Source organism: Accipiter gentilis, chromosome 26 (assembly GCF_929443795.1).
Source record: "Accipiter gentilis chromosome 26, bAccGen1.1, whole genome shotgun sequence".
NCBI lineage: Eukaryota > Metazoa > Chordata > Aves > Accipitriformes > Accipitridae > Astur > Astur gentilis.
This window is the reverse complement of record NC_064905.1, coordinates 21,949,941-21,968,571: the sequence shown is the minus strand read 5'-3', so window position 1 is coordinate 21,968,571 and position 18,631 is coordinate 21,949,941. Positions and strand designations below refer to the sequence as shown.

General features: G+C 38.7%; 1 protein-coding gene across 2 annotated transcripts in view; it reads left to right on the top strand.

Moving 5' to 3' along the window:
- The window catches only part of NR3C1 (nuclear receptor subfamily 3 group C member 1), a 74,374-nt gene extending 56,494 nt beyond the window's left edge, over positions 1–17,880 (top strand). For both annotated transcript variants that reach the window (XM_049830001.1, XM_049830002.1), the window contains exons 7-9: positions 9,186–9,316; positions 12,433–12,590; positions 13,499–17,880. In XM_049830001.1, coding sequence (XP_049685958.1) covers positions 9,186–9,316; positions 12,433–12,590; positions 13,499–13,651 — 442 coding nt within the window. In that variant the 3' untranslated portion in view covers positions 13,652–17,880. The remainder of the gene's footprint in view (positions 1–9,185; positions 9,317–12,432; positions 12,591–13,498) is intronic.
- The last annotated feature ends 751 nt before the right edge of the window (positions 17,881–18,631 follow it).

Genomic DNA, 18,631 nt, shown 5'->3' with positions numbered 1-18,631 from the left:
TTATATCAAGAAGTTTTTGTGGGAGATGTTTGTACTGAAATGTTCCATATTGTGACTGTTCCTGCACCATTCATTATAATCATTCCTTTTATCAGAGCCAGCACAGTTGAAGCAAAAAATATATCTGTGATGGAGAGAAAAGTTTGGCAAATTGCATAATGTTCTGTATGTTTATTTTATAAAAGTGATAGTATGGTCCTACCTGTTTCACAGAGTTCTTGATCAGATAAACATTTATATCTGAGCCTGATTTTAATCTGGCTAAAAAGACAAGGTTACAAATGGAAAAACTAGCCTGATTTCTATTTTCTTGTTGAACTTTGTTGTCAATTTTTGAGAAAAGTTGAATTTGCTAGAATATTTGGACATCTTTTTTCTTGCACTGTACATGATTTTCCTTGTATTTTTCAAATTCATGTTGTGCAGTAATTCTGTGTCGCAGAGGAGTGAAAGAGGGAATTCAGGGTTGTTGAGGTGATGGGTGGAAGGCTTAATTGGAGTTGCAGTGGGGATAAACATTTTGCACAGAAATATGCATAGTTATATTACTTTCTATACACTATTTCAGAGGTATAGTAGCAGATCAGTTTAGGTTATGCCTTTCTGCCTCCAGTCTGGAAAGCAAACTTTTCATCTAAACCCTCTCCTGTAGGGTTGTATCTGGGAACCAGTCCCGATGGACTCTCACACTCTCCTACCTTTTACTTTGAAGCCATTTAGCCACTGTGTCCTTTAGCTGATATTTTAAAAAGCAGCTTCTTCAAGCAGGTGGAAGAGTGTCTGCGTAGTCTGTAACAAACCTTTCAAGTGATCTTTTAGTCTTGTAATTCCAGTGATGCTAGCAGTAGTCATAAAGCCTGTCAAGGCATTCTGTCTGTATTTTAAATTAGCTGCTGAAAATATTCTGTGGATGTAAAAATCTTTGAGGTTGCTGGCCAGAGCCATTCAAAATCTAGGTTACCCATCTGCAGATTCGTATTAATATGATGCTATCACTATGGATTTGCCATTTCTTTTTTCATGAAATGGCTTAGTCCATTTGTGGGAACTAAAACTAATAAATACAATTACACGGGGCCTTTGACATATACCATCAAAAAACTTTTTTAGCATCACAGTTTCACTGACAATAATTTAAGAAGTGATGCAAGTGGTAAGGTTTTATTCATGTCTCTGCTTTCATGTCTTTAAAATGACGGCAATACTAATACCCTTTGGCATGCTTTGAGACAGTAGTCTTAATATTTTTGTTCCTCTTGCATTTCAGTATCAGATCTCCCAAATCTTTTCTCTGTTTAAAAAAAAATAAATAAATTGTTGCATTTGCTATGAGATTAGCCATTTACATTTCAGACTAATTCTTTTTCATGTTTATTTTTTGCCCTTTTTTTTCCTATGTAAATACTTGTCCAGGATTTTATAAACTGTAATCATTTCTTTAAAATAATAATTTTCCCAAAAAAGGTGAGGAGCAGATGACAAGCAAGGGCCCATCTGTGTGCTTATGTTTATTAAAGTTCTTAGAATGTGTCTCTGGAGTAAAATAGTCTCTGTGTGGTGGAATTGAAATAATTGATGGTTACGACTATATAAGCCTAATAACATCTAATTTGCTTTAAGTCAGAGGTCTCCTGCTGTTTTATCAATGGGTCAAAACCACAGAGCTTTACAGCTAAGTATGTGTTGGTACTCTTAAAAAAACCAAAACAAAACAAAAAAAACAACAAACCAAACCAACACCACCCCCTGCCCTGCAGAAAACCCACGTGCAAGGATAATCCTATTATACTAAATATTAATTCTCAAATTCATTCTAATTCATTCTAGTTACAGTTTTGGTACATAAGTTGTTTATCAAAATGACACTTGTTTTCAATAAAATATGTAGACTGGGCGAACTGCAGTTTCTTCTCCAGTGTGCTACAGGTTCCCCATAAAACTCTCTGGTCATAACTTTTTATGTACCATTCATCAATAAAATACAGCCACCTCCATGTTAAATGTGACCACTACTGAATAATACATAAAACCACCATGTAAGTTGTGAGAAGCTTACGAAGCGCAGTACTGCAGGGAAGGGCAGAGGGGCACTGCCATTGGGGAAGCCTTGCTGGTGCTAAAATGTTTGGTAGGGCAAGAGAGACATTGTGGACATCAAGAAAAAAATGCACTTGGATTTAAATGATCAGATGTGTCCACTCTCTCTGCTTGATACATCATTCAAAAGATAGTACTGTGGTACATAACATCCCCTAAAAACCATTCAGGGGTTTGATATGCATCTTAGTGATCTTTCACCCAACAACTCCTTTCCACCCCTCACCCTCCCACCACCCCAAAGCTCTTGCTTAATGTTTTAGGTATTCTAGAAATAGGTCCAAGGTAGAGTAATAAGTTATCTTTATTTGATGTAAGAATCGGGTATTTATTAAAACACATTAACAATTAGAAAATAAATAGGTAAGGTATCATCCTATAAAAGTCAAAACAACTCCATTATTTGATAATCTAAAAACAAATGTAATATTTAATATCATTACAGTGAATTCTCTAGAATAATAGGAAAAAAAAGTGAGTTTTCCTCATAAATTTTAAAGCTTGCTTCCACTAAATACAGTTATGCATAGGTGTTGTGTGTGTAACAGAAACAGAACCTTCATTTTGATTGTCTGAAATCTAGGATCATGGTCACTTTTACAGTTAACTGAAGCCGTCTGCATCAGATTTTTGGCTTTCTGTTCAGTAGTTTCAGATTTCTGTATGCAGATAAAGATGTATAAGTTGTTCAAACTTGTAATTTTTGAGATCTGCAAATGACATTTTTACAGGTCTCTTGTTTATATGAACATTTTTCATTTGTAACTAAGAATTTGTTCTGGCTTCATATCTATTAATTGCAGTTTCAAAGCATTATTTCAGTGGAGGACTAGAACAAAACTATAAGTCTTTACCCATACTGTGCTAAAATACAATAATTCCAGGAGGTCTTCCGTCTCTTCAAGCCACAGCCTTTAGATTGATGATGTACTTGTTTTTCTTAAATGGAAGTATAAATGAGTTGAGGAGTTGGCAAAAACTTGCAAGCCTCACATGAGCCCTTCATGCAGACTTGTATCGTTTCAGCCTTAACAAAATAGTGGCAAATATTCACATGGATGGGTTTTCAATTCTGTTGTGTAATTTGAGTTTATGCATCAAACAAAATTGTATGTATCACATTATGCTATAAGTGATAAACATCTCACTGTGTGTATGTAATTACACATACTCGAATCTCAATTAGTATGATTTTTTAAAATATATTTAGCCTATTTTTCACCCCCCAAATTCCTTTAAGTTTACTTACAAAAAATTGACCTTCAGAAGGGTCGTAAGAAAAGTATAGACATTATTACATACAACGTAAATCAAGAAGTGGAACAGTCAAGCATCTTATAATCACATTATTTCTTTCTATTTCTTTGTATCTTCATTACAGCAATAAACTAAAGTTGGTCTCAGACCGCTTCCACTGTGCCACTGTTACCTGTAGCTTGCAGCAGCACGACGCAGGTGAACTATTCAGGAATGTGAATGCAGGATAAGTTACTGAGTAGTGGTTGCAGAGAAGTCAGTAATACTTTATATCTGCTGCTGAGAGCTAAGGTCACATAGCTAATGTTAATGGGGGCGGGGGGAGTAATACATAACAACAGAGCATACAGTGCCTTCCGCTGTGTTAGTTGAATGGTTACAGGTAAGTGCAATTACTTCTATTTTAATTTTCTTCGGGTTTTATATGGATTTCTAGAAACCATTTATTTTCTTCAGTTTCTGACCTTTAAAGACTTTTCCTCATATTTGCTACAATTCAGTGTCTTCAGCTTCAGGAAGAGAAACTCTATCTTTGAAGGGTTCTCCAAGCCTACGTGCCTTAAATGAACATAACTGCAAAATATTTTTTCAAGATTGAATTCTTTATAGGGATAGTAAGACTTACTTTAGTTGCATGTTATCTGCTCAAGCATCAGAGCAACATCAGTCTTTCATGCATTTATCCTTGCACCAACCCTGTGTCCAGTATTATTCCTGTGTAGTTACCACTTACTTACATGGAGTAGCAAGATCCACTGGCTCATGTTGTCTTTTCAGGCAACTGTGTGTAACTGGGCTGTACATAAAGAGCCTGTCTATCCTGTTAAGAGGTTTGTCATGCTACATTTTCAGCTAACAGATCTTTAGCATTTATAAATATCTTACTGTGAATGCACAAAAAGCTTCCCAGAAATCAGTGGATTTGTTTTGCTTAGTGCTCAGGTAGCTTTAGCTGTGGTAGTGCTGAATGCCACTATTCATTAGTACCCTTGTAGCTTCCTCCATAATTGAATTTTCCAAGTATCCTCGATGCAGTCTGTGGTGGGAAAGAGAATTAAACTCTGTTCTTCTTATGTTCTAGTCATTTGACCAGTCTTCTCATAAAAATTGAATATTTATTGAGTATTCCATTTTTATGTCTGTACTCCTATCATTTATTGGCAGGGGGGACAAAAACAAAGAGAAAAACATCCAATATATTTGAGTAACATTTATCATGTACTGGTTATCCTAAGTTAGTACATCTGATAGGGTTGAGTAGGGTGGATTATAAAGTTGCTGTGGTATGAAAATAAATTATTTCCCATAGAATTTGTTGAGTCCAAGAAGGTTCACCATACATGTACATAGCATTGTTTTCACTTCATATGCTTATGCTGCATCTGTACAGCTTCTAACTTTGTCTGCAAAACCAAAAAGAGGGAAAGATGAGTTTCTGAAGATACAGCTATCATTTCTACAAGAATACAGGTCACTTCATCATTCTTTCTGCTTCCATTTTTTCTGCACTCCTGGCTAGTCCGGTCGATTGAGGTCTTGAAATGAAAGCCTCTTTTTCTCTCTCCCTCTTACAAGCAAACTGGTTGTAGTTGGAGGTGGGAAGATCCGAGCAGTGTGCTGCAGATGCTCACCCGATGAGGCAGTGGAGGTAGCAGTGGTCCTGCAGGCAGTTCCTGCCGCAGCCTTCAGGGAGGGAATGGCATCAAGGGCTCCAGACCTGAAGAGCTGGTGCTGGTAGACCTGGGCAGGAAAATGGCAAACATTTAGTGCTCCCTTGGGTCGATAATCTGTTGGATGGCGATGATTGCCCGATCCCGTTTCCACTTCAGTCGATAGAAAAGCTGCCACTGCATTGCATAGGCACACCTTAGTTGTCTAGTGTGTAAAACTGGTATTTCCTTCCCCAGCTAATGCTCTGCACCGGGAAAGACTACAGAGCAGCCAGTGATAGGTTTTCATCTCCAAACGGGTAGAGGGGAGTCTTATTCAGGTCTTCATCAAGGGAGGGGCAAAAATGTATTTTGAGTTATTTTAAAGCTTTGGAAAATATTTTAGACTTATGTTTCTATACTTAATTTCTGGATAGAAATAATATACTTTAATGGATTAGTGTGTGACTATTCAGTAAGCTCATTCTATGTTTCAAAACAAGAATTACTTTTTTATGGAGTTATGTCTGTATCAGCTGGTAATTTCATATATAATGTATGTATCTCTTTAGAGATAGAGGTATATACACACAAAACCCCCTCCTCATTTCCAGTTGTTGAAAAGTTTGGCAGCTTAATAAATCTTAGGCTTTAAACCATCATTTAGTATTTGAAGATTGTATAAACCTGTGATTTTGTAGTGTTGTGTAATTGTTTCCACAATTTTTGATTCGCAACATGCTTTTGTTGGAACTGGCACTATTATTATATCAGCTTTAGGTCTCTAGATATGTCACAGTGTACATGAAATTACAGTGAGCAGCAGTAAGTAGTGCACGGTTGTGTTCATCAAGTAGCAAATGCCATTGAATTGCTGCCTAGCTTTAGAAATAAGTTCTTGGAAGTTCCGTGTCTTAGGATTTTGACTCTGTTTGCATGCTTATCATCTTAGCTCTTTGCTCTGCTTTGTTTGAGGTCAACTCCTTGGTCTCATTTGTCCTTCTAATATTATATGTCATAGAGAATATCTGTATTTGTATTATTTAAATAGAAAGAAAATAACAAGCACTTACAGTTTTATAAGCAATGTTTTATCAGTTCTCTTATTCCCAGAATTTTTTCCGAATGTACTCTTGTAACTAATTCTGTGGAATCAGTATCATCTGTTTTTCAGAATACCAGCATCTTGTTTACTGATTTTAATCTTTTATAGACTTAGCTGAACTGAATGACTCACAGCAGTGTTGAAAATCATCACATGCTTTTATCATCAACATGCATCCCACACAGAATGCATATGTACAGCCTGTGTACCTTACATGGGCTTTCACTGAGCTAAAACTTGCAGCTAATGCCCAACTCACGTGCTCTTTTCTAGGGTAGCTGGTTACAAAAGCAGAGGAATATTAGATACTTATGGAACAAGAAGGCGATTCAAATCGGACTAGCTTTACAATCGCTAAAGCAGGATCACTTCAAAAGTGATAAAATGCTGTCAGTCAGCCGTTTAAGTCTCAGTTTATATGAGTGGCAATAATTGCAAAAGCACCATACTGCTGCGATCCACCCTGTGTCACCGGGGAGCTCGCTGGTGCTCCCCCGGGCCTCGGCAGCGGCTCCCCAGCTTTTCTGGAGTACAGGCAGCTGCCAGACCTTACAGCTTCCCCTGGCTTACCAGCCCTGGTTGTCACCAGGGCTTTGCTTGAAGGCTCCATGAAGTCAGTATGGTTCTGTAGATAGCTTCTGCTAAGAAGAAATCGTGTGTGATGTCATCGCCAAGTATAATATATATTTTAATTAGCTCAGTATGGTACCTAGTTTAAGTATTGTATCTGGTTTATGTGTGGGTAAATTAATTCATAAAGTTGCTAAATGCCCTCTATAGGGAGGGGTACCAGTGAAACCGAGCAGGGAGCAAGACGAGAGCCCCGAAGCCCCTGCTTTTCACTGGGTCTTTGGTCCGTGACTCGACCTGGACTCTTGGACGGCCTCCCTCGGCGCACAGCCCTGTGGCAGCTGAGATCATCTGATGCACTCTGGCCAGGAGATCTGCGGGGGGAAATGTCTGGGACCTCTTCCCAGACCCTTCGCCAGCATTAAGGACTACCCAGTGAATCAGCTTCCCTCTTGTTCTGACACAGCCTGGATCCGCTGCCCTCCAGGGCATAGTGCAGAGCTCATCTGTGCACTCAGGCTTCCCTGAAGGGAGGGGGGCTGTGTTTTACTGTCAGTTTTTGGGGACTGCAATTTGCGCAGCCGTGGTATTACCAAAAATCCGCATGTCTTCCTATAGATTCTCAGACTTGCAGATGTGATTGCACTTACAGCAGATAGAAATAAATGATAGGCTAACCCATTTCATAATGTTTATTTTAACCTTCTGCCCAGAAATGGTAATAGTTTTACATGAGGAAAACTGCTGAGCCCTGTCTTACAATGTGTTTAAATTACTCAATTTGAAAAATCTAAGATGCCCTTTGATACAACCCAGAGGAGTTAGGAGAAAATTTGCCAAACAGCCAAATAGTGGCTTTCTGTAAAGTGCCCTGGGAAACATCCTACAACTCAGCATCTTACACTTATTCCTATTTCGTGCAACTTACCTCATGAGTACTTTGTATTCTCTCTGTTACTCCTTGATTATTGAAGTCTAACATAATGCCGGTGTTTCTAGGTTCGTGTATGTGCATACATATGTATAGCTGTAGATACCATTTGTGTATAAGGCAGTGCCGCACATAGTCCTGTTACACCTAGAAAGACTTGTCCAACAGCATGCATTTGGAAATGACGGGGTTTTAGACTTGTACTTGATTTGGGTTTAGTACAGTTTCAATAGCTTGTCTTTCAAAGCCCATGTGAATTCCTATTATTCTTAGGTTTTTGCACCTTGAGAAAGGTGTGTGTTTCTTCTTGCTTTCACTTAGGGTTTCTTAGGATGCTTGTGAGGGTACATTATATAATTCTCTTGCAGGGCTAAGGAAGGGAGAACTGAAAAATGATAGCAGCTTTGGAGGAATTGGTGTAGTTTCAAAACCCAGTCTTACTCTTAACTTATACTGGGGTTCAGTTCTATCTGTGTCTTTGTTTAGATTATAATATTGAGTAGGTGATGTCTTAGGAAAGGTGACACATCAGTAATGAGAAATAAATTGCTGGCATCACTGTAGAGAGCTTGTGTAGTCATTGCATTTGAAGTGTACTATTTAGCCTATCTTTTTCTCTCTAAAAGTTTACATGGAAAAGCACAAATCTCTTTTACAGTCTTCAGAATTTAATCTGTTCTTGTTTATTTCCCACCCAAAACTGTAATTCTGCAGTATTCACAGTAACCAGCTATAAAAGTACATGCAAAGAGGATTGTTGTGCCAGGTGAGGTACTAAATAAAAGGAGGGGTTCCTGTCTTGATGCAGGGTTTCATTAAAATAGAAAAAAGGAAAAAAAATTATAAATACATAATGTTTGTCATTCTGATTCCAAGGAAGTGCTTTCCAAGATTTTCCTTTGGTTGTCAACATGTCTTTCCATGTATGGTTAGAAACCTTATTATTACTGTATAAAGGTAACAAAATTTAATTGCAATACTAGGCATCCTCTTAAGAACATAAAAGGAACATGAGAAGTCTAAAGTCACTTTGAAAATCGAGAAGTTGTGGCAAGTTGATGCTATCACTAGTGAGCAAATATGTATTAAATGTAGGTGGACTTCTCAAAGGTATTGACAGAATTGGAGAAATCTCATCTCATCTCTTAGTATAGTATACCATCGTGTTTCTTTATATGGATTAAATATTTTAGGACTCCCAGAGTTCAAGAAGTTGGTCACGCAGTGCCTAAACTTGATTTTTTTGACAAGTTTGTGATGAACTATTATGTGTTGTCTGTTGATAACAGAGCTTTTTGATCAGTCCTTGGCTTCCTTTATAACACTGGGATTTCATACGTCATGCTCCCCTCATGCTGCAGTTCTAGGCCAGTGTTTATATGTGGTGACGAAGGCAATTGCCCTGAATGTGTTCACTAGAGAAAACCAAAGATTGTTTTGCTGCAAGATAGATACATACTAGTTTGGCATCTGCCTCTACAACCCCCGCTGCTCTTGAATGAAGCATGGAAAAAGTTAGATTTAGAGTTTTTAGATGGCTGGACATTTAACTAATTTTTATACTCTTATTTCTCAGGCAGAGAATGAATCTACCCTGTATGTACGAACAATGCAAACATATGCTTATGGTTGCCCGAGAGCTATCAAGGCTTCAAGTCTCATATGAAGAGTATCTCTGCATGAAAACGTTGCTTCTCCTCTCTACAGGTAGGTGAATAGTTAAATACCTATGTGAACAATGTAAGTTTAACTTGCCAGTATTCTGAGTGTGCATGTGTAGTTTAAAATTGTGTTTAGGTATCTGATAGCATATAAAAGTCAAAATGTTCTGCTTGGCACCTTATCATATAAGGTTAGTGAAGGAAATTCTGCTTTTAGCAGATGCCAGGCATTCATGCTAAGATATTATGGATTGTGTTCAAAACTTCCCAAGTGCAACAGAGGGGCCTAACTCAAAATTTTAATCTGAAATTCTTCAAAAACACATAAATCACAAACCGGCTGAGGAGTTCAGGACCAAAAGAAATGGGCAAAGCTATGACTTCGTGCCCATAAAATACTTTAAAAAAAACCCCAAACCCAACAACACTCAAACAAGCAAAAAAACCCAAACACCAAAACAAGAACAAGAAGAACAAAAAAAACCCCACCACCACCTGTGAGGAAGTTCTGATCCAGTGAAGCAGTTTCCCCAAAAAAAGTTATCAAACTCCCCCAGAACTTAACTTAAAATTGTTAAATTTTACAGCTTTTTGCATTTACATCTTAAAAGTATATGGTAGTTTTATGGTAGGTATCATAAGATAGATTTATCTAATATACCAAAGCTATCTAATCTATTACGTGATGGTTTTTATGTCTTTGATAGGATATGTTTGTTGTTAAAACAAGTCACAGCTTAGCAAAATTCTGTTGTCTGTACTGCGTGAAACGTCAGTGTCAAAATAGTGCCTTTTAGAATACACAGACATACACCAATATGAAACACTAACAGTGTTATTTTTACCCTGCATTCATACTCGTTGGTACCTAGTGGGTGTTTTTTTCCTCGTTGTGCACAGTAGGGCTGTAGCCACCTGAGGAAGCTCAGCTGTAACCCCGCCTCCGTTGCAATCCAGAGACTCTCAGTAGTAAAGTGTGTGTGTGTGTGTGTGTGTGTAGGCATGAGCCAGGCACCTCGCCTTGCACCACTTGGTCTGTCTGAGCCGTTACAGCGTGTGCCTGGCCTGGAGAAATCCCGTCCCGTGGCCGTCACACCGACACCCGTGGTCCCATAGGATTGAGAATGCCGTGTCTGAGGCAGTGACTGTAGTTTCCCTGGAGCCTTTGCTACTTCTGCTTGACAGAAGATTATTTTTGCTTTAGTGTAGCGACAGGTATGCTAGTATGTTTTGAAAGTACCAGTAAGAGCAACAATGCAAGTAAAGACTTTTCAGCATAGTACTTCTACACGATTAAAATACATAGTTTTAAATATTTTAGACAGTTCATTACACTGAGGGCTCAAACATTCCTTCTTTAATATTTCCAGTGAATAACAGCATTAATTCTTGGAAACAAATGAGAACTTGGTAGCTTTGGGCTTTTCCCTAATGAAAGCAGGAGGATCTTGTGCTGTAGGCACTGTGAAGCCCTGGGTGACGCGTGCAGGCAGGAGAGATGTCGGATGCGGTACGCTGCTGTGACCAGTTCCTCCCCAGGCCCGTCACCTCGGCAGCCTGGCAAGGACCAACACGGCATCGCCTGCCAAGCCCAGAACTGGGACAAGGGCTCTTTTTCAGCTCCACACTGCTGCGAGCTTTGTAGGAACTTGAAACTTCCCCAAAACTGCAGATTTAAAGCAGTTTCTGAAATCTCTCCCGAAAATTCCTCAAGTGTTTTGGATGTGGCATAGGCCAACTTTCCTTGCAGGAACTGGAAATTTCCTTAAAGGAATTTCTGTGGCAGAAATGGTGAAGAGGCAACACTCGTAGAATTAAGCCCATTCATAAGGGAAGTATGGCAAGCACTGGTGTTAACCAGCAGAAGGCCTCTTTGTTATATTTACAGTGAAAGACAATATATTTTCACATCTCTTTTTGAGTACATACATTGTGTACGTGGTACGTTGTGGAGCTTCTGAAAATTGAATAGCTGAAATTTGTACAGCTTTTTAATCCATGACTTCACAATTTTAATTTCTGTTTATTGTGTTTCTGTGTAAGTTTTCCAAGAGAAGAGGAGGAGGAGTAAAACAGGAATCCCACGCAGGTCTAGACACATAGCTCACACATAGATGTAGCTCACAGGCCTTTTCCATTTAAATTATTGAAGCAACAGTTGACATGTTGTCATCTCCCGTGTAGGCAAGGCAGTCAAGATACTTCACTCCAACATCTCATGGATGCTGACAGTGTAGTGAGGGTTGGATTTTTTTTTTTAAGGCTGGAAGTGTGCTTTAGTGGCCTCTTTCGTCCTCTGTTGCTTTTAGTCAGCTTTGTCTCAGCTCTCTCACTTCTCTATCTTCAGCTCTTTCCATTCACTTCACCAAAGTGATCAAAGGCTTCAAGTCAAGCATCTTAAGGACCACTGGAGTCCATATGCTTGATTTGTCCTGATTTGTTCATTAGTCCTTGGCCTTTAGAAGGACCGTCCTCGTAGGAGAATGTAGGCACAGGAACTTAACATGGATTTGAGTGAATATGGGCCTCGGTCCCCACACCTTGGGTCTCTAACCCACAGCTTTTCATGTTCAGCGCCATCTCGATGTCCCATCCCTATTCCAAGAAGCTCTGCCTGGGACCAGAGTCCTCTTTGGCTTGGGCAGTCACTTTGTTGTCCAGTCACTGTTACTGCCTTGCCTGGATGTGTTACTTGATCCATGTCAGGAGGCTTGGAACTGGATGATCTTTCAGGATCCTTTCCAAGCCAAGCCATCCTGTGATCATACCCTTGTTCTTCCCTCGGCACACAGACTTTTTTTGGAATCTTTCCAGTGTGACGTTTCCCCAGGCTTTGAGAACACAGGAGCTCCAGCCCTGGTGGTTCTTCATCAGGGCACTTCCAGGGCTTAGTGTTGTTGCCTCCATGGTCTGGTTCCCTTCCCTCTATTTCTTGTAGGGTTGCCTTTGGGAGTTTTTTATTTTTATTTTGCCAGCAGTCCTATGCTATTTGTTCAACTAATCATCTCAGTTTCTGCTCTCTTTCCTTCTCTCTCAGCTATCATTTCATTAAATCCAAGTCCTTTTCCTTTTGGTCATTTTTGGTGACTAATGTAAGAGAACTTAAATAATGACACAATTGATAGATGTATAATGTCTTAAAGGTTCGTATCAATGTTACAGTTCCTAAGGAAGGCCTGAAGAGTCAATCTTTGTTTGAAGAAATCCGTATGACGTACATTAAAGAGCTGGGAAAGGCCATAGTGAAGAGAGAAGGGAACTCAAGCCAGAACTGGCAGCGATTCTATCAACTGACTAAACTGTTGGACTCTATGCATGATGTAAGTTCTTAAAGGAATGCTGTAGATGTTCCAGATAAATAAGTTTGGGGATATGACAGTAATCTCCTTTGTCCTTTTATTTAAAGGGATAAATATCTGGGAGGGGTGGGGTGGAGGGGGTGATCATGCTCCCCTACTGTCTAACTAAAGGCTAATTTAAAGAGATGAGCATGGTGCTTTAGGACTACTTTTGCAGTGGACTCCCCAGCAATTAATTTTATAATTAATACAATTTTCAGTCTCTTTAGTTTTTAGAAATGATGTTGCTTTAAAATGGAGGAACTCGGAAATTGTAAATGATTTTGCAGTAGTAGCAGAGATGTGAAGTTTTAAAAACATTACTATTCAAGAATCTATGGAATTGTTTGAAAATACATTAAAATAATGCGTCAGTGCTATTTTTAGTATTAGTTGTGGTCTAATTTTGCAAGGAATTTCAGAATTCAAGCTGTCTCCTTGTTGCTATATGTACTCTAAACTGTGCATATAGTAGAAAGTAGTCCAAGTAGTCTTTAAGCTGGATAAGGCAAAGGAAACTTTGAGACCTCAAAATTTTTTCTTGTTAGTGTAACAAGCACCTGAAAAGATCTTATTAAGCTTATCCGTATGTATGTTATTTATATGCTAGAATGGGAATTGATACAAAATCTCTTCAGTATTTGTAAAGATCTTGCCCGATCACTTCTATATTAGAATGCCATTTACAAGACTTACAATTAAATTGAGGATAACTGTGCATGTCTGCCCTGTGTTGCAGGTTATTATCTGAGCAGGGTGTGAGGTGTACTTAGGGCAGGTAGCTGGCCTGCGCATTGTAGCACAGGCAGAAGTTAGGAAAAAGGAAGGATGTAGGTTATTTCTTCTGTATGTATTAGTGTGAAAGTAATTCTTTGCTTTATCACTTGTAGGTGGTTGAAAGTCTTCTGAGCTTTTGCTTCCAGACATTTTTGGATAAATCCACGAGTATTGAGTTCCCAGAAATGTTGGCAGAAATCATCAGCAATCAGATACCAAAATATTCAAATGGAAATATCAAGAAGCTCTTATTTCATCAAAAGTGACTGCCTTAATACAAAAGGGTTGCCTTAAGAAAACGTCAAATGATCGCGCTTTTTTTTTTGTAAACAAAAAACCTACAGAACTTGTTAATTTTGTCCTTGCAGCGTGTTCCTTTTGTAATTATGCACTACATGTGGTTTACAGAGGGCCAAGATTTAGGCTATAGAAGCAGCGGATTTCTCACATTTGGTAAATAACTGGGGAGAAAGGAAAGGAAAATAGATCTTATTTGTCGGAAATTATATCTCTCCCCTTGTGCAACATCCATGGATGCATCAAAACCACCGGTGACAAGATCTGAGGCTGTGTTACGAACATTCTGCTAATTAATTTCTGCAGTTGGCTGGAGACAATTTTCTAGGCTTTTTTTTTTTTTTTTTTTTTTTTTTTTATTTAGTAAAGTGTTTTGGATTTTTTTTTTTAAAGTTAAGGTAGCATTTTGGTTTATGCATGTAACCTGAAGAAAGTTTACAAGTGTATATCAGAAAAGGGAAGTTGTGCCTTTTATAGCTATTACTGTCTGGTTTTAGCAATTTCCTTTAACTTTATATACCGTGAACTAGGCTTGTTCATTTTTTCTTACATAATTTTTTTGTAATACTTCAAGATGCCTATTGTACAGCTGGTTTTTTAAGGTGGGGCAGCTCGTAGCTTTCCTAAATGACCTCTAGACCGTAATCCTCGAGTATATTCATGTGAAAATGGGTTGGGCTTTTCTAACCTAATAGCTTTGAACTGTCAAAGTGACCATAAAAATTTGGCATTTTTTAAGGGTCAGGGTGGGTGGGAGAACACTCTCAAGTCTAATTTAAATAGATGCCAATGAAACAAATACTTTTGGTATATGTGCAAAAGTGTTGGATATGCAGATTCATAGAAAATTAACCCAGTCCTAACTGGATGTAAATGAGCAGGTTATTTTATATATTGAAAAAAAAAAAAGCCTGATTTTTGCATATAGTGCAACAGCCATAACTATAAGAGTCGTGGGCTGCATTGATGCCAAGAAGATCAGTCCTGACTGCCCATCAGGAAATTTTCAGGAAAATATGCATAGCTTAAGAGAAGTTTACTTCTGTGTGGAGAAACTCACATTTTCTATACACTTAAATCTATCATCATACAAGTATATATGGAAAAATACCATTGACTTAAGAGGCAGACGTGTAATTATGCCCAGTGGTTTGGTTTTGTTCTGTTTTCTTCTATCGATTCTAGAGATCTTTTCTTCAGTGAGATGTTTACCGTCATGCAGGCAGTAAATCAGAGCAGCTGCGCTGACTGACTGTAACTCTGGATATACAGGCTCCAAACTCATGTGGTTAGAGACCCATTTTCACATCTCCACCTGTCACTGGCCGGTTCATCCTCTTTCCTGGAGAGCAGGAAAGCTCCGCTACTGATTTTGTGGTCTTAGAGTCGTATGTCAAATTTTCTGTCTTTGTAAGGCTGCATCCCTTCATATTGAATTACTAGCGTGCCATAAAATTACCATAGGTCTTGTGAATTTCTCCTTGTTGCCATTGATAACTATATTTTAAAACGTTTAGAAGCTGTAGTAGCCTTTTCTACGTGCACCTTAACAATTTTCTGTATCTCAAAATTTAAATATTTACTAAGCCACTCTAAAATTTGATTTTTACTCAAAGTGGCCAGATTATTTGTGTAATAGAAACGAGAAAGATCATCTGATAAAATACAAAACCTAATATATTTTTATATTTAGTTATAGTTTCAAATATGTATAATCGGTATATTCGCTGATCGGAGAAAAGAAGGGAAGGGCTACTGCAGCTTTAAAAGCAATTTATTAAATGATTGTAAAATAGCTTGTATAGTGTATAATAAGGATGATTTTTAGATGACAGATTGCTTTATCATGATACATGTAATTATATTTTTTGTAGGGGTCACAAGTATGCTGAATGGTAACCCGTACAAGTTGTGGTTTGTCTGGAGGTAGTACTGAAGGCATCGGTGTTTAGTATCCAAAGAAGTACTCTGTTTAGAAAGGAAAACCTGTGTTCAGTGGATGTTTTTAGGGTTGATTTTATGTTTATCAAATCACTGTGTAAAAATTCAAGTTGGAGCTTGGGTGGAATACTCCTATCTGTATGGTTGGTTACCATTCACGATTCATTGCTAAATCAGACCTCCGCTGCAAAAAATGTAAGCCAGAAAGATGCGTGTGTGCGCATGCATACATACAGCTTTGAACATACGGGGTTAATTTCATATACAGCCTCACCTACCACAGCAAAAACAGCTTGAAAAATTTGGCAATAATAGGCATACAGGTACCAGCAATATGTAAATATAGAGCATAGGTTGTTCACAATACACTAGTACATTTCTATTGTTCAGCAAAAGTTTGTTTCCAAGTGAAATGAGAAACTAAATTTTCATCCTTTCTTAAATCTCTTTTTGAATGTTATACCTATTAAAAAAAGATACTATATTCAGTACTTTGGAGTAAAATATCATCTTTAATAAAAAAAACGTAATCGTTCTCTTCTCTTTGATCTGTAAAGAATATGTACATTTTGTAACAGTTAAGGTAAAGTTCAGTATTTTAATTACTACTTTCAGCCCAACTCAATGAGAATATTCACGCGACCCGTTTGAGATACAGATAGGAGTTTCATACTGTTTGGTTTCAGGTGGGCTCTTCGGTTAAAAGGAAAACTGGTTTTACTTTAGAGAATGTTTTTAAAAATTGCATCCCCAGATACCTCTATTTGAGCTTGCATGAAAGAGTGGGTGCGGGTGTGCATGCGTGCACATGTGCAAACATTTGCGCATTTGTATACACGAAGATACAAAACTTTTTTTCTTTTTTTTGCCAGCAGAAAAGTAACTACAGTGAACATGAACAAATTATCACCACCTTGAGAGAACTGGTAACATAGGAGAAGAGAGGCTCTCTACCCCCTTTTTGTCTATATGCCTGTATATTCATTTTTAGCTTATGGATTTAAGGAGAAAAAAAAAAAAAAAAAAAAAAAGAGGAAACTGTGATGTTAGAAGAAAGCAATTGTCCTGTACGTGCTGTTGAGTTTTAAACTTCACAATTAAAAATACGTAGTGCTTTAGTAGGCAGTGAGAAGTCCATGTTCTGTGTATCCGTAGTCCTTGTAGCAGTGGGTAGTATCTGCACTCTGGATAAAGCAGGGAGAATTCTGACTTCGTCTCTTCAGTGCCTTATCACAAAGTGCATGCATCCGACCGAGGGACGGCCGCCGCCGGCAGCTCAGGACACACACGTGCTGCGTGGTGGAACTTGCACATAACAAACGCTAGGAATGGCCTTACGTAGGAGAAGCCAGGGAGCGGGGAGGGAGAGGGAGCTGCTGTCGGTCTCGCACAGCCGGGGTATCGCCCCACGCAACAGCGGCAGAAACCGAGGGGGGTAGGAGCTTTGCGGCTGGGAGGGAGGGGGCTGGGAATAGGTGCCAATGGAAGCCGAAAAAGACCTCGCCATTTCCGCGGAAGAAGGTAGAAAACGGGAGGAAGTGCCTGGATGAACGTCAGCTCAATCCCGTTTCCCGTAGTCGAACTTCAGCGAGTGAGGACTTCAGGGCCATACCTTAGAGTGAGATTTTTAAAAGACCATGTGTATTACATACTAGTTAAGCTCTATCCCTAGTCCGGTCTGCAACCGGGTGTTGCTGAGCCATCGATGTTACATAGGAACCAAATTTTCAGGAAAGGATTAGGGCCTCTTTAAAACAGCAAGAAGCACTCGTTTTCTGATGAAAGGCTGTGTGTATGAAAATATCCCCCACCTCCAAACTAACTCGCGTAACAGCATAGAGTCAGCGATGTGTCATTATTCTATTTTGTATATTAAACAAAAGATATATACTGGGGACAAATCCTATATCATACCGGTGTATGGCATTATTAAAAAATCATTATTTTTATCACAGTAATTTTAAACAGCATAAAAAAATTAAACCAGTGACTCCTGTTTAAAAATAAAAGTTGTAGTTTTTTATTCATGCTGAATAATTCTGTAGTAACAAGTCTGTAGTTTTCACCTACTCAGTGAAATGTTGGACTGTAAAAGCTTGTGTGGAATTGTTGAACATTTATTTTTTCATTTAAATTTGCTGTTCTGGTAATACAAAGCCACACATCTGTACAGAAGTTGCAGTAAATGTGAGCCATTTACAGCAATGCCGAATAATGGACAGAAACCATATAATAAAATTCTGCTTTTTTCATTAAATGGCTCGAAAATGCTTTTGTAGAGTTTTTGCTGTGTACCTGGAAAGGATTGGTTCTGACAACCGAGTCATTTTGTTTATGTTGTTTTCATTATTCACCTCATGCAAAATTTATTCATACTAAAGCTAATTGCTGCCCTAGCTAAGTTCTAGAGTGGGGGAATTTCTGAGAATTAAGTTCAGATTAACAATTTAATTGAAAATCATTACTTGCATTTCCCAAACCTTGCCGGATTTGCCATTGCATTCACAACATCCATTTTCTGGAGGGGGGTCTGTACCACAGTTTTCTAATCAAATCAACAGCAGGGCTGTGCATCCGAGCAAATTGACTTGTGCACACATCAGATAGATGGGCGTAAAGCTGTCAGGACAATTAAACTGAGAAAAACAGCACGCAGTGTATTTATTTAAAAAAAAAAGAAAAGAGAATTGACTAACAATTCATTTTGTTACTGCAATGCTTCTTAACCATCTCATAGTTGTCAGAACGTCGATGACGGCTCCTTACCAAGGCAGGTACCGGATGCCTAAAAGTTAGTGATAGAGGGAAAACAAAATATAATGCAAAGCATTGGGTGTTCACGTTGTAAGTCTTCGTGTTGGCCGCGCGTGTCTGCCTCCGTACCTATTCGGGCATGATTTCAACTGGCGGAGGGGCCCAGAATTGCGGAGCAGTAATCAAAGGAGAGCAGCGGGGCGGGGGGTGCCTCCGGTCCCCCCTCCCAGCCGGGGTCCCAGTCCGGGTTCAGA